The sequence below is a fragment of the Phyllostomus discolor genome, chromosome 6 (assembly GCF_004126475.2).
Source record: "Phyllostomus discolor isolate MPI-MPIP mPhyDis1 chromosome 6, mPhyDis1.pri.v3, whole genome shotgun sequence".
NCBI lineage: Eukaryota > Metazoa > Chordata > Mammalia > Chiroptera > Phyllostomidae > Phyllostomus > Phyllostomus discolor.
Window position 1 is genome coordinate 125,177,074 of NC_040908.2, and position 24,718 is coordinate 125,201,791.

The window sequence follows — 24,718 nt, forward strand, 5'->3', positions numbered from 1 at the left end:
ATCTAACTAAGATCTAACTTAGATCTGAATTCATTATCTTCTCTCAAAACCTTCTCCTATGTGTCCTCTTAGTAACTGGTACCACCACCCATCCAGTCACTTAAGCCAGACGTGTTGTAAACAACTCTCTCACAAATGTGTTTCTCAATTTTGCCTCCTAAATATCTCTCAAGTATTTCCACTTCTTATTTCTATTCCATCTTTGCTGGTTTAGACCATCATTACCTGGAACTCTGGCAAATGCTCTTGCAAGATTCCTTATGATATGGCTTTCTTCTATAGCCTCATACATTCTGTGCAATATGTGGACTCAACTAGGCACAGGCATCCAATAAGTCAGGCAACCTTTAGCCTCTTCAATTGCTGTCCTCTCTTCCTTCTTTTCTCTATTTATCTGGCTAAGTCCTACTTATTTTTTACAAATAACCTCAGTCAATATCTCCAGGAATCTGAGCCTTCAGGCTAGGTTAGATATTCATCCTGTGTGCTGTACAAAAATCTGTGACAACCATGATTTATAATTATGTATTTACTTATCAGTCCCTTCCACCATACTCTGAGCTTCAAGAGAACAGAAATTTGTCTCATTCATTCTCATTCATTTTGATAGACTGAGTAGGATGTAAGTGCTTAGAATTTATAGAATAAAAGATAAGAAAGGAAAGGGGAGAAATTGTGATGAAAGTTTGGAATATTGGGAAGTTTGAAACTTTAAGGTCCTAAAGTAGTGTATCTGTAGATGGCAACAGGCTCAGATATAGCCAGGGGGTGGGCAGAAATGAATAGGTACAGCCCTAGACAGTGTGTTTCAGTTGATTTGACATCATCCCACAAAGTGAAAGGTCACCAGTGCAATTCCTGGTCATGGCACATGCCTGGGTTGTGGGCCAGATCCCTGGTTGGAGCATGTATGAGAGGCAACTATCGATGTTTCCTTCTCACACTGATGTTTCTCTCCCTCTCTATCTTCTTCCTTCCCCTGCTCTCTAAAAAAATAGGTACAGAGTGGTGGATTTAACAGAGTATATGGGCTAAAGCATTAGATGGATTGTCTAGTTAGACCAGTATCCCTTATGGAACGTAGAAAACTTGAACCAAGTGGTATGTATGTAATTAATAATAGTAGGTACAATTTATTACGTACTGTGTCCTACATACCTTATTGATGTCATCTTTAGTGTTCATAAAATTCCATTAAGATGAATATTTGTTATGAATATTTTAAAGATGAAGAAATAGATTTTATAACTTGCCCAAGACAGTAGCCAATAAGTGTCAGAATTAAGACTGAAAATCAAGTCTGTTTAGCATCAAAATCTGTAACTTTCTCCAAATATATTATTTGGCCTTCTCAGTGAATTTTCACAGACTATCAGGATGTCAATTTCAGGATAATAGAAAGGGTAAATTCCAATCTGTCAATGGAAGCTGAGAAGGGATATCTTTAAAAAAAAAAAAAACTCAGAATGGGGAGAGAGAGAGAGAGAAACATTGATGTCAGAGAGAAACATCGATTGGTTGCCTCCCATATATGCCCTGCCCAGGGATCAAACCCACAACATAGGTATATGCCCTGAGGATCGACCCCACAACCTTTTTGGTATATGGGATGATGCTCTAATGAACTGAGCCACACTGGCCAGTGCCTGAGAAGATATTTCAACAGAAAGGTTGAAAACATTGTAGTGAAGTATATTATAGTTGTCAGTGTAAAAGGTGTCCTTGGGTGACAGCCACCAAAACAATGAAAAAAGAATAAAATAAAAAATTAATAGCCATGCAACAAAACAAAAAACTGACCCACTGTCAAGAGAACACAGTCAATAAAAACTGACTCTGAGATGAAGTTGAATTTAGCAAATTCTTTATAGAAGCTATTATAAAAGTTGCCAAGTACTTTAAGGAAACTACGATCTTAATGATTGAACATATAGGTCTCAGAAAAGAAATGGAAACTACTAAAAATAACTCAGTGAAAATTTTAGCACTGGAAAATACAATTAACTGAAAAGAAAAATTCACTGGATATGGCTTAATAGCAGACTGGAGATGGCAAAAGAAAGAGTTAATAAGCCCTGAAGAACAGAAACATTGAATATGATTAGAACTTCAGACTAACACATATATAAATGGAGTTCCAGAAGGAAGAAAGAGTGACAATAGGGCAGAAAAAATCTTTAAGGATATAATGATGAAAATTTTCCCAATTTTTTTTAGAAAATATTGACTTTTGGATACAGAAATCTCAGTTATACCTAATTTAAAAACACACACACATCTAGGTACATCATAGTCAAACTGCTAAAAAATCAAAGAAAAACTCTGAAAATGGTAAGAGAAAATATAAGACACATTTTGTACAGATGAACAACAATAAAAATGATGATTAATTTCTCATCAGTATAAGGGGTATCCAACCCATGGCCTGTAGGCCACATGCAGTCCAGGTTGGCTATGAATTCGGTCCAACACAAAATCATAAATTATGTACAGACCTTTTCTTGGCTCATCAGTTTTCGTTAGTGTTTGTGTATTTAATGTATAGCCCAAGACAACTCTTCTTCTTCCAGTGCAGCCCAGAGACACCAAAAGTTTGGACACCTCTCTGGAGGATGGTGGAACAACACCTTTAAAGTACTAAAAGGGAAAAAACCCTGTGATCTTGGAATTCTCTATCCAGTAAAAATATGCTTCATAAATGAGGATGAAATAAAGTTAATCCAGACACTTGAAAGCTGAGAAAATTCACTGGTACTAGAATTGCACTACAAGAAATGCTAAAAAAAAAAAAAAGAAAAGAAAAGAAAAGAAATGCTAAAAAGTGTTATTTAGACAGAAGGGAAATAATATATGGAAACTCAGATGTATAACAAAGAATGAAAAGCATCAAAAATGGTAAATATGTGGGTATATACAAATAACTATCTTTTTAATCTCTTAATTTCCTTAAAAGGCAGCCAATAGTTTAAAACACAATAACATTGTGAGATAGAATTTGTAATGTAAATAGAAGGAAAAAAGAAATTGGAACATCAGTAAGAGGGCAGGGGAGGAGAGTGAGTAAAATTTATCATATCATTGTAAGGTTCTTATATTTGTGGAGCTGAAATGTAAAACAGGAAGTACGAAACGTCAATGGGAAACATTGAGTATGAAACATGAAGTGGCACAATGCTACTTCTAAGCATTGGTAAGTTAAGGAGGCATATTGTTAGCCCTAGAAAAATCACTAATAATAACAAAGAATATAGCTAAAAAGCCAATAAAGGAAATAAGACATGAAAAACATTAAAGTTATATAAAAGGAAGTAGGAAATAGGCAACAGAGTACAAATAGAAGAGACAAATAACAAATTCATGGGCCTTAAGTCAACCATAAAAGTAATTACATTAAATGTAAATGTAAATGGTTGGAGGAGGTCAAAGATGGTGGAAGCATTTGCCCCCTCCCATGAGCACACAGGTAGTAATTACTCCTATAAGACATCAGGGCACTGAATGAACAGCTTCTGACAACAAACAGAAAGAGACTGAATAGGGAAGACTAGGAAGCCAAGGGAGCTCTCTCATAGCTGCAGGAACTCTCAGGGGCCAGAGGAGCCAGGGAGCACCATTGTTTGTTTATAACACCCCCCGCCCCCCACTTTGAAAGGGTTTGCAGAAGCTCTGTTCAGGTGCTTTGGCCTACCCTGCAAGATCACCAAGTATGTTCACAGCTACATTGCCAGGAGCTTTTTGCTTTTGAACAAAGGGAACAAGCAGAAATTATAGAGCATCACCAGTAGCCACTTGGTTTCCCTTCTGAGAGCTGCTCCTGGCCAGTAGGTACCAGTCCCCACACACTATAAGACCCTGCTCAACTCCAACGGTCTTTTCAAAACTACTTAGCACATGAAGCCTACAAGAGGTGTCTTCTACACAGGATCACTTTCATTACAACAAACACGACAGAGACTGTGTAGAGAAGACGGAAGAGCCATGGGAGCTCTCTGGGGACTATGGGAATTCTCTGGTCTTGGAGAGGCTTATGAGTGCCATTATGTGCATTCCCCTTCTACTTCCACAGGATGGACAGGGGCTTTATCCAGGTGCTCTGACCTGCCTGCAAGGTTGCTGCAGTGTGTTCCCAGATACATTGCCCGAGTCCATTTCAGTTCAAACACAGTGTGCAATCAGGGCATTAGGACACACACCTGGCCTCCCCATCCAGTGCTGTTCTAGCTCAGTAGGCCAGTGTTCCACTCAGCTCCAACCAGCCTGCCAAAACTCTACACACAGTGTACACAGAGCCTGCTTCTATGTAAGGCCAATTTCCCAAGACAGGAAGAGATAGCTATTCTGTCTAATTTATATAAACAAATATATAAAGTCAAATAAAATGAAAAGATGGAAGAATATCTCGCAAATGAAGGAAAAAGAAAAAAATCCCACAAAACCCTAAGGAAGTGGAATCAAGTGGTTTGCCTAATAAAGAATTCAAAGAAACAACCATAAGGGTGCTCATAAAATTTGAGAGTGGAATAGAGGAACTTAAGGAGAACTTCAATGAACCGAAAGTATAAGAAAGAACCAAGCAGAACTTAAGAATACAATAACTTGGACAACAGTGTGGTGATGGTGAGGGGGAGAATTATAAGGGGGATTACTGGCAATAAAAAATATAATTAAACAAAGAATACAATAATGAAAATGAAAAATACATTAGAAGGAGTCAACACCAGATTAGCTAACACAGAAGAAATGGTTAGCGATCTGGAAGGAAGACTACAGAAATCAACCAATCAGAATAGCAGAAAGAAAGATTTTTTTTTAAGTGAGGGTAAGTGTGCTACGTGAGGGGCAAGGTTTTTGCTAACACCATGAGGGTCTCTGGCCCCATGAGTGGAGTTTGATAGTAGCCCCTGCTATAAGTGAAAACAAAAAGAAAGGAAAAAAATGAGAATAGTTTATGGGACCTCTATGATAGCATCAAGCACTCAAATATTAACATTAGAGGGAAGAAAGAGAGAAAGCAACAGAAACTTTATTTAAAGAAATAATAGATGAAAACTTTCCTAACCTGGGAAAGGATGCACAGGTCACAGGATGCACAGGATCATTCAGGTCTAGGACACACAGAAAGTTCTGACCAAGATGAACCCAAAGAGACCCATACCAAGACATATCATAGTTAAAATAGCAAAAGTTAAAGAGGCAATCTTGAAGAGCACAAGAGAAAATGAGTTGCATACAAAGAAAACCCTATAAAACTATCAGCTGATTTCTCATCAGCAACTTTACAGGCTAGGAGAGAGTGACAGGGCATCTTTAAAGTACTGAAAGAAAGGAACCTACAACCTAGAATTATTTACCCATCAAGGTTATCACTCAGAATTGAAGAAGAGGTAAATAGTTTCCCAGAGAAGCAAACACTAAAGAACTTCATCACCATTAAACCAGCTTTACAAGAAATGTCAAAAGCTCTCGTTTAAATGGAAAAGGAAAGGCAATGACTAGAAAAAAGAAAATATGAGCAAGGGGAAAATCCTCAGAGATGAAGCCAAATATTCAGTAAGTACAACAAATCAGACATTTAAAAATGATTATGAAGAGTAAAAGAAAAATGTATCAACTCAATCTATGATAAGCAGTTAAGAAATACATAATGCAAAAAAATCTAAATATGACATCAGTAACATAAAGCATAAAGGGGGAAGTAAAAATGTAGTCCTCATATAGTATATTCAAACTTAAATGTCTATCAGCATAAAATAGACAGCCATAGATAAAGAATGATACACATAAACCTCATGGTAACCACAAGCCAAACCCTAAAAAATATATACAGAGAACAAAGAAAAGAAACAGAGGGCATTTTTAAAAACAACTAAAAACAATGAACAAAGTGACAGTAAGTACATACTTATCAATAATTACTTTAAATGTAAATAATTTAAATACTCCAATAAAAAGATATAGGGTAGCTGAAGAGATAAAAAACATGCTCCATCTATATCCTGCTTATGAGAGACTCACTTCATATCCAAAAACACATACAGAATGAGAGAATTAAAAAAAGATATTCTATGCAAATAGAAATAAAAGGAAAGCTGGAATAGCAATTCTTATATCAGACAAAATAGACTTTAAACCAAAAATGTAATTAAAAAAAGACAAAGAAGTACATTACATAATTATAAAGGGGTCAAACTAAGAAGATAATACAATCATCATATACATCTATGCACCCAACATAGGATCACCTAAATATATAAAGCAATTATTAATGGACATAAAGGGAGAAATCCACAGTAATACTATAATAGTAGGGGATTTTAATACCCCACCCACACCAAGGGATAGATCATCCAGGCAGAAAATTAATAAGTAAGTTATGGTCTTATATATCACATTATATGAGATCAACTTAAAAGACATTTATAGAATGTTTTGTGGTGGCCACCGACTGGCAGTGACTGTGGAACGCTGGGGATGGCTTGTCGAAACACGAGAAAAACATACACAGAGACAACCAAGTCCTGTGGGGAAATAGGAATGAAATGGCCACTCTCCCTAGGGGAGAGTGCCCCTGAGAGAGAGAGCGCTTTGTTCTCCTGCCCCAGCAGGCTTTTTATTGGGTTCGTTTGCATAAGAATTCAGGTAAAGCTCATTACTCATTGCCGGGAAGTAAGGATCAAATAACAAGGAACTCTGAGGGCCTATTTTGAGTCAGGGTCAGATAGCTAAAGAGCTGTAAAAAACTTTAAGGAACAAACTTACTTCTTCTTTGGACCCTTATCAGTTAATTGAGAGCATTCTAAACAAAGCAGGTTGCACAGGATTTTATGTATTCTTTCTTAGGCCTGATCACCCAGGGAACCCATCTTTTCCAGCACAGGGCTGCGCCACCCTGTCATTGTTTCAGGCTTAGGTGGAGCAAGGGAACTAAGGCAGCCAAGAGATTAGGAGATTTTCTCACAGACAATGAGGACTCAGGCTATGTCAAAGCCAAGGGGTGAGGGTCCATCACCCCTTTTTGCTGTGGCCTCCAAAGTTCTTCCTTGGGGGCCTCCCACAGGATTGTACCTGTCTTAGGTCGTTCCCCCCTTGGGGAATCTTACCCATCATCAGCTAACCGACCAAGCACTGGGGGCCAGGCAGGGTGAAGTAAAAGGAGCAGAAGCGGTGCTCCTGACAGGGAGATAAGCTCTTGTCTCCTTGCTGGCTTACGGTCCAAGGTCGTTCCCTCAGCCTTAGCCTTAGTGCGGGTTACAGCTTCTGATACCAGGCAGGGTGGTTCCCAACATGTTTCATCCAAAAACTGCAGAATACACATTATTTTTCAAATGCATGTGGAACAATTTCCAGGATGGATTGCATACTAGGCCACAAAACCTCAAAAAATTAAAAAAGAATGAAATCATATCAAGCATGTTTTCTGACTATGCTACGGAAGATAACTCACACGCGGGAAAGATGGCGAGGCACAAACTTTTATTACACACAGGCTCAGAGGGGTTAACTACCCAAATTCTCTGAGCAAAGAATTTAAACTGGAGTTTCCTTTAAATACTTGTTACAAGGCAAAAAGGGAGGCGGGAACAACTGCTAAAGCAAGCATACAGAAGCAGAAGTGAAGGTTAGTTCTTTGGCCCTGAGATAACTGTTTCCTTGGGAACGGCTGCTGGTCAGCTCCTACCTAAAAATAGCTACTGCTCAGCTATGTCCTGTCACATTAAAACAAAAGGCACTGTGAAATATTGCAGGTGTTACAGAGAGCACTGCTTATCAAGGAAGCTGCAGAGCATAGAAGCTTTTTCATGGGGTTTTTCTTTTCTGCCACAACTACAATGGCATAAAACTAGAAATCAACTACATAAAGACCACTAGATAAAACAAAAATATGTGGAGACCAAACAACATGCTACTAAACAACAAATGGATCAAAGAGGAAATCAAGCAATAAATCAAAGACTATATTGAAACAAATGAAAATGCAGCAAAAGCAGTTCTAAGATGGAAGCTCATAGCTATATAGGCCTACCACAAGAAAGGAGAAAAATCCCAAACAATCTAACTACACCAAGGGACTAGAAAAAGAAGAACAAACAAAACCCCAGAAATGGAAGGAAATAGTTAAGTCCAGAGCAGAAATACACAAAATAGAAATTAAAATAAAAGGTCAATAAAACTAAGATCTGGTTCTTCAGAAAGATAAATAAAATAAACAAACCTTTAGCTAAACTCATCAAGAAAAAGGAGAGCCCAAATAAATAAAATCAGAAAAGAGAAGTTAAACCAACACCAAAGAAATGCAAAAAATCATTGAAGAATACTATGAACAATTATATGCCAACAAATTCTACAATTTAAATGAAATGAATTTATTTTCAGAAGTATATAACCTTTCAAGACTGAACTAGGAAGAAATTAAAAATCTAAATAGATCAATTACTAGCAATGAAATTGAAGCAGTAATCAAGACTCCCAAAAAATAATAGTCCAGAGTCAGATGGCTTTATAGCTGAATTCTACCAAACATTCCAAGAAGCATTAATACTATATTCTCAAGCTATTTCAAAAAATTGAAGAGGAAGGAATGCTCCCAAACTCATTTCATGAAGCCAGCATTACCCTGATACCAAAACAAGATACAGACATTAAAAAGATTACAGGCCAATATCCTTGATGAACAGAGATGTAAAAATTCTCAAGAAAATATTAGCAAACTGGATTCAACAACACATTAAAAGGATTATACACCATGACCAAGTGGGATTCATCCCAGGGATGCAATGATGGTTCAACATCCATAAATCAATTAATGCAATAAATCGCATTAACAAAATAAAGGATAAAACCATATGATTATCTAAATAGGTTCATAAAATGTATTTTACAAAATTCAACATTTTTTTATGATAAAAACCCAATAAAGTGGATATATAAAGAACACAGCTAATATACACAATGGTGAAAAACTGAAGGCCTTTCCTCTAAGATCAGGAATACGACAAGGATGCCCACTCTCACCACTTCTATTCAACACAGTATTCAAGCCACAACAATCACACAGGACAAGAAATAAAAGGCATCCTAACTGGAAAGGAAGAAGTAAAACTCTCATTATTTGCAGATGACATGATACTATATATAAAAATCCTAAATACTTCACAAAAAACTATTAGAACTAATAAATGATTCCAGTCAAGTTGCAAGATACAGAATCAACATGCATAAATCAGTTGTGTTTCTATACACCAATAATGAATGATCCAAAGAAGAAATGAAGAAAACAATCTCGTTTACAATTGCATCAAAAGTATAAAATATCTAGGAAAAAATTCAAACTAAAGATGAAAACTGTAAAGTATTGAAGAAAGAAATTGAACAAGATACAAATAAATGGAAAGATATAACCTGCTTATGGATTGTATTAATATTGTGAAAATGTTCTTACTACCAAAGTAATATGCAGATTCAATAAAATTCTTTTTTTTCTTTTTTTATTTTAATCATTGTTCAAATACAGTTTTCTCCTTTTTACTCCCAATCCAGTCCCCCCCCACCCTCCCCACTTCCCTCCCATTACCACCCTCCCCTTAGAGATTCAATAAAATTCTTATTAAAAGACCAATGACTAGCAAACAAGAATAGAGACAAAATCAATCATGGATACAGAGAGCAGTTTGCTATTTGTCAATTGGGAGGGGTGTGTGGGGGAATAAGTGAAGAGGTAAGAGGATTAAGAAGTACAAATGGGTAGTTACAGAATAGCCATAGGGATGTAAAGTACAATATAGGAAATGGAGCAGCCAAAGAACCTATACGCATGACCCATGTACATGAACAATGGTGTTGGGATTGCCTGAGGGAGTGGGGGACGCAGGGTGAAGGGGGGCAAAGAGGGAAAAACCAGGACAACTGTAATAGAATAATCAATAAAATATCATAAAAAATTATAGAAGGTAGAAAAATCCTCAGTGAAATATTAAATAAAATGCAACAACGTATAAAAAGAACGCCATCTTCTTTTGATCAAATGGAGTATATCCCAGGGTTGGAAAGTTTACTTAACATTCAAAAGTCAGTGTAGTTCAAGATATTTACAGAATAAAGAACAAAAAGTGTAACATCATCTCAATAAAGAAAAAGCATTTGATAAAATTTAATATGATAATAACTCGGCAAACTAGGAATAGAAGGAACTTTTCAATCTGATGAAAATCATTTATTAAAACCTACAGTTAATTACATATAGGCATACCTTGGGGACAATGCAGGTTTATGTTTAGACTACCGTAATGAAACAAATGCTGCAACACGATGAGTCACTCAATTTTTTGGTTTCCCAATTCATTTAAAAGTTATGTTTACACTATATTATAGTCTGTTAAGTATACAATAACATTATGACTAAAAAGAATGCACATACCTTAATTTTAAAATATTTTATTGCTAAAAAATGCTAACTATTCATCTGAGCCTTCAGAGAGTGACAGTCTTTTTGTGGTGAAGGGTCTTACTTTGAATTTGTAAAACATGGAATATATGGAACGAGCAATAAAGTGAAGAGCAATCAAATGAAATATGTCTGTACTTAATGGTAAATACTGAACACTTTCTCCCTAAGATGAGTCACAAGGCAATAATATCCAACGCTTTTATTCAATATTGCACCAGAGAGCCACATCAGTGCAAAAAGTTTAGAAGAAGAAATGAAGCCTTTAAAAGTAGAAAACACAAAGTAACACTGCCTCTACTATTATATGACATGATTTTCTATATAGAGAATCCTAAGGAATCTAAAAACAAACAAACAAACAAAACAACCTACAAAACTACTGGAATAAACAGGGTCACAGGGTCACAGAATACAAAGTCAATCTATTGAAATCATTAATATTCCTATATTCTAGTAACAAACAATTGGAAATACAAAACTTTAAATATTGTTAAAATATCTAAAAAGCTTAAAATATTTAATAATAAACTTAATGAAAGATATACTGATAATTATTAAGTATTGCTGATATAAAGGAAACCTAAATAAATGCAGATATCCTATGTTCATGAGTCAGAGGAGTCAATAACATTAAGGTGCTTATTCTCCCCACACTTTCTCTAGATTCAATGTACTGTCAATTTAAATCTGGGCAGGCTTTTGATAGAAACAGACAGGCATATTCAAACACTTTTGTGGAAATGCAAAAGACCTAGAAGAGCCAAATTTTGAAAGAGAAGAACAAAGTCAAAGGTCTTGAACTAGTGGGTTCAAGACTTACTATACTGCTATGGTAATCAAGGGGGTATGGTATTGTTATAAGGATATGTATACAGACTAATGCAATGGAACAGAGAATCTGAAATATGGTCATATATGGTCAATTGGTTTTCAACAAACATGCCAAGATAATTCAATGCGGGTAGAGGATATTCTTTTCAATGAATAGGGCTGGAACAACTGTGCATCTATGGGGCGGGACAGTGAGGATAGATGAACACTGAATTCTAATTCATGACATACATAAAAATCAATTACAAACAGATTGTACACCTAAAGGTAAAAGCTAAAAGTATAATTTCTTTTTTTTTGGACAAAAAAAATCTGTGTGACCTTGGTTAGATTTCTGAGGCAAGACACAAAAATTGAAACCCTTAAGCCCTTAAAAGGCACTGATAAGAAAAATTTTAAATATGCCATAGACAGAAAATATTCATGATACATATATATGACAAAGTTCATACCCAGAAAATAAAATAACTCTTATAACTCAATAAGAAAGCAAACTCCATTTTTTAATGAACTAAAGAACAGAAACTTCACAAAAGAAACATATATGTGACACTAGTAACACATGAAAAGCTTCTCGATGCTATTAGGCATCAGTGAACTGCAAATTAAAACCACCTACCAGAAAGATTATAACTAGAAAGACTTGAGATTAATAAGTGCTGAGAAACATAGAGCAACTGAAACTCTCCCACTTGGCTGGTGGGAGTGAAATTACACAACCACTATGAAAAGAGTGGGGCAGTTTCTTATCAAATTTAATATATACTTGCTATAAGACCCAACAACTGTACTTGTAAGTATTTACCCAAGAGGAATGAAATTATAAGTATATTCTCAAACTTATACATGAATGTTCATAACAGCATTATCCTAAATAATCAAAACCCAGAGGCCTAAACACCCATCAGCGTGTCGATGGATCTACAATTGTGGTATTTTCATAATAGACTATTACTCAGCAATAAAGTGGAATAGACTACCTATACATGCAAAACACAGATGAATCTCAGAATCATGCCGAGTGAAAACACAGTAAACTACATATTGTATGATTCCTCTTACATGAAGTTCTAGAATAGGCTAAGCTAATCTACAGTGATAGAAATTAAATCAGATAGAAATTCCTGGGAGAGCATTGTCAGGGAGTTGACTGCAAAGGTCATGAGGGAACTTCCTAGGTGATGAAAAATGTCCTAAATATCACTGGGGTGGTTATGCAGATATGTGCATTTGTCAAAACTCATTGAACTATAGCTTTAAAATGTATACATTTTATTGTATGTAAGTCATGTCTTAATATGAAAGTGGCATGTGATATAACTCCACTGCACTTTTCCCTCTATTGTGGTCAGATTAGATTTATATCCATCTTAGCTTCCAAACGTTTCTATTCATTAACATTCAGTTAATGAATGATTGGCCACAAAGGTAGGACTTGGGAGAGAAAATAGAAGAAATTGCTCATGTTTAGGGAGAGCATGTGGGAGAGAGAACAACTTAGACATAACTGAGTCCCAACACATCAGATGCACAAAATTCCTTTAGAATCCTATGTTTGTGGAAGTAAACAGAGCAAGGAAGGAAGAGAGGAGCATGGTGACACTGCCTTGTGGACTCATGTATGTCCTTACTATTTCCTTAACGTCCCACAGACCGAGAGAAGAGCTGTCAGCCAGTGTTGGAGACTCTACGCCAAGCCATTGATGGCACTGTGTGTGCCCACAGCACCTTGGAACTGCAGAAGTTGCAGTCTACAGTCAACTTCCTTGCCACAGCCACAGTGCCAGGCTTCTGTGAGCGCCCACTGTGCCCACGCCTCTTTCGACTCTTCACAGTGCTGGCCCTGGCCAATATGACCCAGGACATACTGCTGAGCAGGCACACACCTGTCATCCAGTCCTGGCTTGAGCGCTTCCCCTCTGTGGAGCGGGAGGGTGTTCTAGCAAGAGCCCTGGTCCAGGCCTCTGTGGATGCCTGGGAGGCTGTGGGTGGCTGCTTTATGCCTTCACCCCTCCACCCACACTACTGCTTCTCCCTGCACTCTGTGAGCCAGCTACTGGGTAGCCTGCAGCTGCTGCCAACCAGAACGGGCTCCCGAGGTTTTCTGGACTATCCCAACCACCAGGAACACCTGCGCCGGGTGTCAGGCTTGCGTGGCACCCGCCTGACAATTATGATGGCCATGCGTAACATGGTGCGTCTTTGGCTGCATGAAGCACAGAGAACATTTTGCGACCGGCTAGACAGCCCTAGGGAACGCTCCTACTGTGCCAAGCTGCTCCTAGAAGTAGCTCAAAGTGTCTTCTGCTGTGGGCCAGTGCCCCAAAGTCTGGGCAAGGGCTGTGAGGAAGAGGAGGAAGAGAGGGTGCCTGAAGTGGAGTCTGAAGGGGAGTTGGCCCAGTGGGAGGACTTAAGCAATAGTGGCAGTGACACAGAGGAGGAGGAGGACCCTTATGGCCTTCGGTTCATCACAGTCCCACCCTCCAGTGATTCAGGTCCTGCACCATCCATAGCCCTAGTAAAGAGGGAGAACACAGAGAGAATAAGTCAAAAGATAAAACAGGAGGAAGGCACAGGGGCCTCCAGCTACAAACTTCAGCTGAATAAATCCAAGAATTGGTGGCAGAAGACATCCACTATGGACCTGGTCTCACCCCTGTTGCTACCAGTGCTACTACTCTGTCCCCAGGAAAAGCCCTCAGATCTGGTCTTCAGTCAGGATCTGACACTGGGTCCTAACTCTGAGAGCCCCAATTTGTACCTGGAACGGCAGTGGGAGAGCCTGGGGGAGCAGTTAGCCATGTCAGCCGCTCAGCTAAAGCTAAACCCCCACCTTGTTCAGTGCCACTCAATGGCTCAGCATGTGGCCCGCCTAGTCCGGGTGCTGGCCAGGCCCCGGCAGCATGGCCTGTTGCTCGCAGGGGCACTGGGCACTGGGCGCTGTACTGCCATCACTCTGGCAGCTAGCATTTGTCAGGCCCGCCTCTTCCATCTGCCATGTGGGTCAGAGGAGGCCATTCTCCAGTGTCTGCAAGAGGCCAGCTGGCATGCTGGCATGTTAGGCAAGCTAGTGGCCCTACTTGTGCCCAGGGGTGTAGATCTTACCACCCTTCATCGTCTGTTGGCCTTGGGAACCTCAGGCAGTTTCCCTGACCAGTACACAGAGGCAGATCTGGACAACATTGAAGAACATCTCCTCAGGGAGAACCTTAGTGTCAAGCAGACCATCAGGAAGGAAAAGCTGTTACAGAGGTGAGACCAAGAACCCCATTCTAGGGGCTGCTCTGCTCTTGCTCTATTCTGTTCAAAAGACCAGAAAGAAAAGCAGGGGTTGCTGTGAGGGTTCAGAAAGTCAGGGCTAAGGAGTCAGGGTTGGGACTGGGCCTGGATGGGCAAATAGGGATAAAAGGGAGGACAGTATTTGAGCTCCTGGCCCACAGGTTCTACCAGCAGGTATGCAGCAACCTTCACATGTTCATCCTGATCGAAGATGACCAGGCCCAGAAACAGCTGCCCTCCAACCTTTTCCTGAGACTCCTTCAACTGACGATTGCCAGCATTGACCGCTATGAACCCTGGGACCAAGATTCCCTAATCAGTGTGGTCCAGCACCACCTGAAGGGTGCTCAGGGTCTACCCTTTGGTGATGGTGAGCACTTTTCACTTGCCCTTACCATTCATCTCAACCAGGTTCTAATGAGGATTATTACTTAGGTTTATCTTACTCTCTCAAACCTAGTGAGCCCCCTTCACCTTTTCTGCCCTCCTTCCTGAGCCAGGAGAGGGCCCCTTTCCTTTCCCGTTCTACAAGCTCACTAGTCCAGACTAAAGTCACACCTGTTTCAGATTCCTTGAAGTGCCCAGACCTCCAGGACTCAATTCCCAGTGTGGCCAAAGCCATGGCTCTCATCCACCTTTCAGCTGCCAGCTACCATGGGCACCTGTGCCCTGAATTGCCACTTGTAACCCCCAAGACCTTCCTAGACTTCCTGGATACCTTCATGCTGCTGCAGCAACAAATGATCCTGAAGATGAAGAACAAGGCACAACGGTGAGTGGTCCCATTCCCTGCCCTGTACCTCCTCCCTCTCCCTCAGGTCCACTCACTGAAACATTGGGTTTCCAGGATCAACAATGTCCTGGGGAATCTGACAACGCTACTTGAGCAGCACAGTACCCAAACCAACCGGGTCTTCACCTTGGAACAGGAGCTGAAAGACTCTCTCCTGGTAAGGGGGAGAAGACTATGAGGCATTCACCTTAGGGCCAAAACAGAAGCTCAAAATGGGACTTTGGAGGAACCAACCAGGTTAAACCTTAGTTCTTGCCTCTGAAGAGTCCCCCTGTCCTCATAGGGTCTTTCTAATCCTTGTAGCCTCCTCCTTTAGAGCTTAGACTCAAAACTCCCCAAGGACTTAGACAGAGCTAAGACCTTGCTGATTCTTCTAAACACGTGAAACCCAAGTGTCAGCTTCTGGTTGCCTCTAGTACCTTGACTATGTGAAGTTCAGAATGGTCCCAGAGATCTCTCTAGATTCCCATTGGGGATGGGCAGGGATTACATTATCATGGTCACCTCTCCCTCTGATCCTTCTCTTCTCCTGAATGCTCTATCACTTCCAGTTAACACACCTCTTGTAGCTAACCTCTATTCCAATACCACATTGTCCCTCTACCTCTTCCTTCCACAAAGCACCAAATATACAAGGTTTCTGTGTAGAGTGGATGGGTGATGGCTGTAGGGGAAATTTACATTCTACAACAGAATCAGAAATAGATTTAAATGGCATACTAGTCCTCAATGACCTGAATTTCTTCCATCACCCTCCTTTACAGGACATTTCCCAGTGACCAACTTTTCTCTTCTCCTCCCATCTCCCCAATATCTGCTCCTCAATGTTATTCTGCCACCTCACTTTTCTTTTCAAGCTTTCCAAATAAAATTCTCATGTAATTAAAGATTTTTTTCTAGTCTCTAATAAAAGATTTGTTCCTAGTCCAAACCCTAAATCCTATTGCTTTCAAATACAGAGCAATTGTCCTTTGAATAACTAACTTCTCAAATCTAGCTAACACTGGTGGGAGTGGGGTCATCACACATTTTATAGCCAAATACTCTCAGTTAAAGGTATCTTCCCAAAATAAAGAGAGGTTTTTTCTTTTGTTTTATTCTTAATAAGAAGAATTCCAAAATAGCATTTTTTTTTCCTTCCTGCTACACAGGACTTCTATGCAGTTTCAGCCATAACTACAGAGAAGTGGTGACTAACTAACAAGCAGATAACCTGAGTGACTTTCTACTGGGGGCTGTCAGGCCTTTCAGCTCCTAATGCCTAACCTGCCTCTTCTGGTTGGTGCCCTGCAGGCTACCACCCAGAGTGGCGCAACTCTAAGGCATGGCTCACACTGTATCTACACATGTGGTTTTCATTGCATTCTATATAAACGGTGCTCCCTGAAGTTTCTGTGGAACTGGTGCCCACTACCATCCACCACCGGGAATCACTAGTTAGATTGAACCTCGAGACTCAGCTGAGATGCCAAAAGAGAAGTTCATGGAAGGATAGGAGTCCTCTCTCCCATGTTTTCCATATTCCAGTTTTTTGTCTTGGGCCCTACCTTTTCCCAAGATGATAAATACAGTACCAGGAATTGTTGATCTGGTTTAGAGGTGCTGTCATTCATTGATCCCTGGGTCAGTTAGAACAGAATACAACATAAGAAGCCCAAAATATAGGTTAAGAGATGTTCCTAATCTCAGGGGCATTCAGTGTCAGATCCTTTGGTCATTCACACAACAGCCATGATAGCGTTACTTCTTTCAATGTTCTCCACCCCAGGAAATGGCATGACCATCCACTTAGTCATTTAAACCAAATTTCAGAAGTCATTCTGGATAATTCTATCTCTTTTCTCTCTCACATTCAATTGGTTCATTCATTCATTACTGTACTCAACAAAAATTAATTGAACTCCACATTCTTTTGTCCAGGTACTCATTAATATTTATGTCTATGTCTACATCTTATGTTTATATCTAGATAGATAGATAGATAGATAGATGGAAAGAATCTTTGTTACAACTTTCTGAGGTGGCTGACCTTTTCCCCTCCATTTTGCAGATGAAAAAACTGAAATCCAGAGAAATCTAGAATGAGGATTAAGATCTCATCTTTCCATGAGATCTTACATGGAAAACATTTAAAAGTGCCGGCACATATTAAGAGTTCAATAAATATTAGTCACTATTAATATTAGGTTAGAGTGCCTCCAAATAAGAAAGATAATGCACTGTCCTTGCCTTTTCAGTGCCTAGTTTACTGGAAGAGATAAACTAATCCAGGCAATTACAAAATAGTGTGTGATGACAGAAAAAGTCCAGGATACTCTGAAGTATCAGGAAAGACTTTCTAGAGAAAGCATAGCGCTATAGTAGGTGCTAAAAAAAAAATCCTTAAATATGTAACCAAATAAATTAAGAACATCAAAATTGATGCCTGAAGACTTAGGTAAGATTTTGCTTAAATGAGGGTGGGGAGGAAGAATGTCACAGGCTGAACTAACAGCATGTGCAAAGGCCCAGAGGCCACATTGGGGGAACTGAAAGTCAGGAATGGCTGGAGAGTAGAATACTGGGAAGGGAAAAAGAGATGACATTGGGAAGATGAGTAGAGGCCTTCTGGTCATCGAGATATTATAAACCAAATGAAACAATGGCAAGTGTGATTAGAGTCATGAGGACAATGATGATATTCGGTTTTTAGAAAACCAGTCAAGCTGAAGTAGGGAAAACGGATTACAGGAGGGGATTAAGAAGGGAAGCCAGTACAGGTCAGGAGTGAGAGAACATAGGCAGAAGGGATGGATACTGGGATGGGACTTGACATGGAAGACATCTGGGAGGTAGAATTTAAAAACCTTGAAGATTACATTGGGTTTGGGGAAAATAGAAGAGATGGAATCAATATAACAATTAGGTTTCTTTTTGGGGAAACTTGGGTGTATTTTGCCACAGTGCTAAGACAAAGAACACATGAGCAGATGAGTAAGATTGTAAGAGATCTGAGGAGGCCATATATTCATTTTTGGACATGTGGAGTCTGAGGGGCCTGAGAGACACCAAAGAGGAGGTTTCCATTAAGGAGATGGATACATGGGTGTGGGGATAGGGAAAGAATCTGACTAGAGATAGAGACTGGGAGCTGTTAAAATATAAGTGGTAATCAAAGTCATGTGATTAGGGAGGGAATATATAGAAATGTAGGGTGAAAAGAGAAGGGGGCCCTGAAAAAAATTGCTGAGGTATATTTAAAGGATGACAGAGGAAAAGACTGAGAAAGAGCAGCTACAGGAGTTGGAGAAGACCAGAAGAGAACATGGTATCATGGAAGTCAAGGGGGGAAAATGTTTCAAGAGGAAGAGAACTGCCTCTGTGACAAATACCACTAATGGTCAAGTAAGAGAGGGAGTGTAGCACAATGGTCAAAAACATAGGCTTTGGATTCAGATTGCCTGGGACTAAATGGCAGGTCAAGAGAAACAACCATAAATTCAGGGGCTGCATCACTAGATGTAGAATTTATGGACCAGGAAGTGGCAGCTTCAGAGCTCAGCCTGTATCTGTGGCTTATTTGGAGTTCAACTTAATCAATCACCTGAACTACTGAGTGAGGAGTATGCTATAGTCCCAAGCCCATGGGGTCTTCCCTTGGGGTATTCCCACCTGGCCTAGGATCTGGAGCTGCAGCCTGGGTCTCTGTTCACAGAACCTCAGCACACTGGAACAGCAGCTAGAGCAAGGCAAGCTCCTGCACAAGCAGCAACTGGCAGAGTGTGGCCAGCAGGAGAATCTCATTAAGAACCTGACCAAGCAGTGGGATGCCCTGAGGGCTCAGCATGAGGCTTTCCTGGAGCAGGTGGGCTTTTCCTGTCACATTTCCTGCACTGCTCCCCTCTTGGGAGAGGACAACCCCTGATAGGAAGTCCAGAAGACAGCATGGGGTGATTTGTCATGGAGTCTCCTGGGGGAGGGTGCAAAAATAAACAGGATGGCTTGAGGAATGGTCCCTTCATGGGGACTCCTAAGAAGAGTTGATCCCTCTTGGCAACAACACCTTGAAGAAAGAGGGCATTTCAGGAGCACACCTCAGGAGTGAATCTTTCCTTATTTAGATGGGCAAGGCATTTCTTGGGCCCCTGAGCCAGCTGAAGGTGACCGACTTTGAGGAGATCCGGAGCTATCGAGCACCACCAGAATCTGTGATCCAGGTGACCGATGCACTGTGTGACCTGTTCCACCGTGAAAGAGGCTGGGCCAGTGCCAAGCAGCTGTTATGCACTGAGGATTTTTATCAGGTACGGTATGTGGGATATAATGGATGAGGAGAGTGGATACATAAAGGGTATACTTGACAAGGTGAGGAGGCTGGGGCAAGGTTCTGAGCATCTATGTTTCCATCCCTTTTAATAAACCTTCTCAGGAGCTGGTGTTCTTCCCCAAGGAGAAGATGACGGACTCAGAGGTAATAAAGTTAAACCTAGCTCTGAAGGCTCCAGGTATGAGTGATGCAGCACTGAGGGCAGTAAGCATACCTGCAGCAAGCCTGGCAGCCTGGCTCTGGGCTGTTCTGCACTACAGGCTGGCACAACACCGAGGACTGCCCACGGGCCTGCTGCTGCGGCAGGTAGAAGCCACACTGGCTCGGGAGCAGGCCCGCCTGGCCCACTACCAGTTCCAGGCTCAAGATATCCTAGAGCACAATTTGGCCCTGACCAAGAAGCTGGAAGATGCTCAGGATTCCCATAACCATCTAGTAGAGAATCTCAGTTGTGCTCAGAGTTGCCAGTATCACAAGTGGCCCATAAAGGCTGCACTGCTCACTCCCATGTATTCCTGGACTACAGAGCTCCAGGTAAATAGCCCCTCCCAGATTTCCCCCCAAAGTTCACCTTCTGCAGCACTGCCTACACTCCTCTTCTCCGCCCCATGCTCTCACTGCCTCCTTCTGTTCCACTCTGCTCCTCTTGTCATGCTTTGCTCCATATCCTGTCTTGCTCCTTCTCTGCCAGACTATCTGACTCTATCCTCCTCACTCTGGTTTTCCCTTCCACACCAGAAGCTGAAGGGGCACTGCATGACTGTGTTCGGAGATGCCCTCCTGTGTTCAGCTGCCATCGTTTACCTGGGTCCCTTCCCACCAGCACGGCGCCAGGAACTACTGGCCAAGTGGCTGGCTCTATGTAGGGGCTTCCAGGAGACCCTAGGCCCAGATGATGTGGCACAGGCCCTGAAGCAGAATCGGAAATCTGTCATCATACCACCAAAAAAGCCCCTGCTCTCCACACGCTCCCCCTTCAGCCTTCTGTCCTTGCTGAGCTCTGAATCTGAACAGCTGCAGTGGGACCGAGGCCTGAAGCCCCAGGCAAAGTCAGCTCGCCTGGCAGGCCTGCTTCTGCGAAGTTGCACCCACTACTTTAGTTGCCGTTGGCCTCTGGTACTTGACTCCAGCAACCAGGCCCTCATCTGGCTGAACCCACTGCCTCTGGAAGATACTAGATGTATGGCCCCAGTTCCCACCAAGGGCAAAGGTAAAGCCAGGGATTATAATCACAATGTTTCTCAGGTGTCTGAACTGCCCAACACTTCAGCCATAGTGATCTTCCCTTTTATAATAAAGACACTAAATTTTTGTGGCCAGGCAATCCTATATTTTACCAGGCTATTAAATTAGGTCACATTTACAGCTTTTGGCCCACATTGCAATGATCATGGATCAGAGGCTGAGCAGTCCATCCGTGATCTTCCACTTCCCTGGTCTGCTCAGCACCACTGGAAACTTGGCAAAGAATTAGGGCTTTACAACCCAAAATTGTCCTATGTTCAGGAATTCTGGGGAACTATTTCTATTGGTTCTGCTTGGATCACAAACCATCTGGGTGGAGTGTAAGAAGGAACATTTCCCAGGGGAAGGAAGGGAAGGTGTTTATTTCCCAGAAGAAAAGGTTAGGGCTGATGACAGCAGACATCTCTGATGGAAGGTGTATAATGAAGGGGTCTATAATCAGACTGTCTGGGTCAAATATCTGTCCTTTGCTAGGTGTTGACCTAAGGCAAGATACTTAATCTCTCTAAATCTAAGTTTATTTGCCAATAAAATGAGTGTCTTAGTTATACCCATCTCATAAAGTGTTATATTAAGTATGGTAATTCGCATAGAAAGGGTTCACACAGTGCCTAACATATAATAAGTTATTCAAAATGTTAGTCATTATTACTACTAATATATTACTGATACCATTGTTACCTTGGTTATTCAGCACTACTTTCCATTGTGCCCATGCACCATTACAAAAATACCCATTATAGAACTAGCACATGTATAACTATAAATGAATTCACCCTGAGAGACACCCTGAAGAAACATCTAATTGCTGCATACAGTGCTGAGTCCAGGAACTCTAAATGATGTTCTTTGCTCTTGATTAGATCTGGATGTGGCTTTTCATGATTTTTTTCCTCATAGAATTTTTATTTATAATTTTAAAAAATCATATTGTGACTTATTTTAAGTATATTTTATTGGTTATGCTATTATAGTTGCCCCAAAATTTTCCCCTTTGCCCCCCCACCCAGTACCTCACTTCCCCCCAGCAATCCTCCCCTTTAATTCATGTCCATGGGTCGTGCATATACATTCTTTGGCTTCTCCACTTCCCATACAATTCTTAACATCCCCCTGTCTCTTCTGTACCTACCAGTTATGCTTCTTATACCCTATGCTTTTTCTCTCAGTCTCCCCTTTGCCCCTCCCTGCTGATAATCCTTCATGTGATCTCCATTTCTATGATTATGTTCCTGCTTTAGTTGTTTGCCCAGGTTTTGTTTTTTTTTTTAAGGTTCAGTTGTTGATGGTTGTGAGTTTGTTGTCATTTTACTGTTCATAGTTTTGATCATCTTTTTTTCCCTAAATAAGTCCCTTTAACATTTCATATAATAGGAGCTTGGTGATGATGAACTCCTTTAGCTTTACGTTGTCTGAGAAGCACTTTATATGTCCTTCAATTCTAACTGATAGCTTTGCTGGATAGAGTAACCTTGGTTACTCTATCCTTGGTTGTAGGTCTTGACTTCTCATCACTTTGAATATTTCTTGCCTACAAAGTTTCTTTTGAGAAATCAGCTGTTAGTCTTATGGAAACTCCTTTGTAGGTAACTGTCTTCTTTTCTCTTGCTGCTTTTAAGATTCTCTCTTTATCTTTAACCTTTGGCATTTTAATTATGATGTGTCTTTGTGTGGTCCTCTTTGGGTCCAACTTGTTTGGGACTGTCTGTGCTTACTGGACTTGTATGTCTATTTCTTTTGCCAAAATGGGGATGTTTTCCTTCATTGTTTTTCAAATAAGTTTTCAATTTCTTGCTCTTCATCTTCTCCTTCTGGCACCCCTATGATTTGGATGTTGGTATGTTTATAGTTGTCCCAGAGGTACCTAAGCCTCTCCTCATTTTTTTTGAATTCTTGTTTCCTCTATTTGATCTGGTTGAATGTTTATTTATTCCTTTTGTTCCAAATCATTGATTTGAAACCCAGCCTCCTTCCCTTCACTATTGGTTCCCTGTGGATTTTCCTTCATCTCACTTTGTATAACCTTCACTTCTTCCTTTATGTTGTGGCCATACTCAATCATTTTATTGGACATCCTTATCACCAGTGCCTTGAACTCTGCATCTGATAGGTTGGCTACCACCATGTTACTTAGTTCTTTTTCTAGAGTTTTGAAGCATTCCTTCATTTGGGTCTTATCTCCCAGTCCCCTCATTTTGGTAGCCTACCTGTGTTTTTGTATATTAAGTAGAGCTGCTTTAATTCCCATGCCTGGCATACCTGTTACATTGTAAGGGGTGGAGCCTTAGATATTCACCAGAGTGGGCCAGCCCATTTCACTGCTTTGTGAAGATGTGCGGAGGGGTCAGAGAGGGAACATTGCTGCTTGCTTGGCTCTCATACCATTTTTAGTCCCTCTCCCACACTTCCTGTATATGACTGGCACCCTTCTAGCTGTTGCCCTGGTGCTGAATTCCAAAGTGAATGGGTTTGCATACACTGTAGGACCCTGTGGGTCCTTTAAACAGATTCTCCTCGGGAACCAGCAGATTCTTCTGCTACCCAACCCCTCCTGATTTCTACAGCCAGAGGTTATATGGCTTTATTTTCCCAGTGTTGGAACCCTGGGCTGTGTGGTCTGGCCTAGAGCTGGGATCACTAGCTCCCCAGTTGCCCCTCCTGGTTTTAATCTGCTACATGTGAATGTGGGGCCACCCACTCAGCTGGCTGCTACTGCTGCCTCCCTGTTGCTGCCTTGCCACCTCCACTCAGTGTCCTCTCTGCCCCCAGCTCCCTGTCTCCACCCCTCCTACCCACCTGGATGAATATTTCTTCTTTAAATCTTTGGTTGTTGAACTTCAACACAGTTCAATTTTTCTGGCAGTTCTGGTTGTTTTTTTGTTTTGAGATTAATTGTGATTCCTTCTTACAGTTGTGAGAGAAGGCAAAGCATGTCTACCTATGCCTCTATTTTGGCTGGAAGTCTTCATGATTCTATAACCTATGATAGATTACATGCCATCTCACCATATCAATATACCTGATATGCAAAGTGAAACAAAATCAGATAAAGACAATTACAATAAACTTCCTGCTTAGAAATTGGGACAGGATAAGAAACACACACTATATATTAGTCTCTAGCATCTACTATATAATGTCAGGCAGAAACAGTAAGGCAAAAGATTAGCATTATTTCACTGGCTATGGAATTTTTGGACAGCCTGTCCAGCTGCCCTGGGTTCTGATAAATAGTATAATTTTCTTTGCCCATTGCCCCCAGGTTTATCTGTGGAAAAAAAAAAAAAAAACCAGTTGGGCAGGAGTCCCCTGTTTGTAGCTGTTCTGCCTTAGATGTCCATGTCCTATTGGACTCTGTTGGGGGCTTAGGATTTGCCTTAAAATGAAGCAAACACAGATCACTTATTACTAGATGAAGAATTTTCTGGATAATCCCCTTATATCTCTCACCTTTTTTCTGCAGATTTCATTTACAAGGACTCTGTTAGCTATTAATCAATGCTAGAAATCTTGGTACATTCTCATTCTTGAATTTAAACCATCCCTTCTGGGTTCTGTCTCTTGACATTGGTTCTGGGGGCTCCACCAAGTCCACTAACCTTTAGTGTAATTGTTATCCATCTAAATCTTGGCCTTCACCTCAGAGTTGTATATAAAAAAATAGTCTTACTAGTGAACTAAGGCTGATCAGCCATAGGATGTAGCCCCTTTTGCTTTGGGCTGTATCCAAATCAAAAGAGGGAAGGAGACTATTACCTTTATCAGGTAGGGAGTGCAGAGAGAAAAGTGTTTGGGGTGAGGCTTTCCTAATTCTCTAATC

The 24,718-nt window shown here is 40.7% G+C and overlaps 1 protein-coding gene across 1 annotated transcript in view; it reads left to right on the forward strand.

Moving 5' to 3' along the window:
- The window catches only part of DNHD1 (dynein heavy chain domain 1), a gene marked incomplete at its 5' end in the record, with an annotated part of 70,781 nt that overhangs the window by 37,370 nt on the left and 8,693 nt on the right, over positions 1–24,718 (forward strand). Inside the window, 8 exons of the mRNA XM_036029992.1 lie at positions 12,928–14,527; positions 14,716–14,924; positions 15,122–15,326; positions 15,402–15,504; positions 19,042–19,191; positions 19,448–19,630; positions 19,756–20,187; positions 20,392–20,863. Coding sequence (XP_035885885.1) covers positions 12,928–14,527; positions 14,716–14,924; positions 15,122–15,326; positions 15,402–15,504; positions 19,042–19,191; positions 19,448–19,630; positions 19,756–20,187; positions 20,392–20,863 — 3,354 coding nt within the window. The remainder of the gene's footprint in view (positions 1–12,927; positions 14,528–14,715; positions 14,925–15,121; positions 15,327–15,401; positions 15,505–19,041; positions 19,192–19,447; positions 19,631–19,755; positions 20,188–20,391; positions 20,864–24,718) is intronic.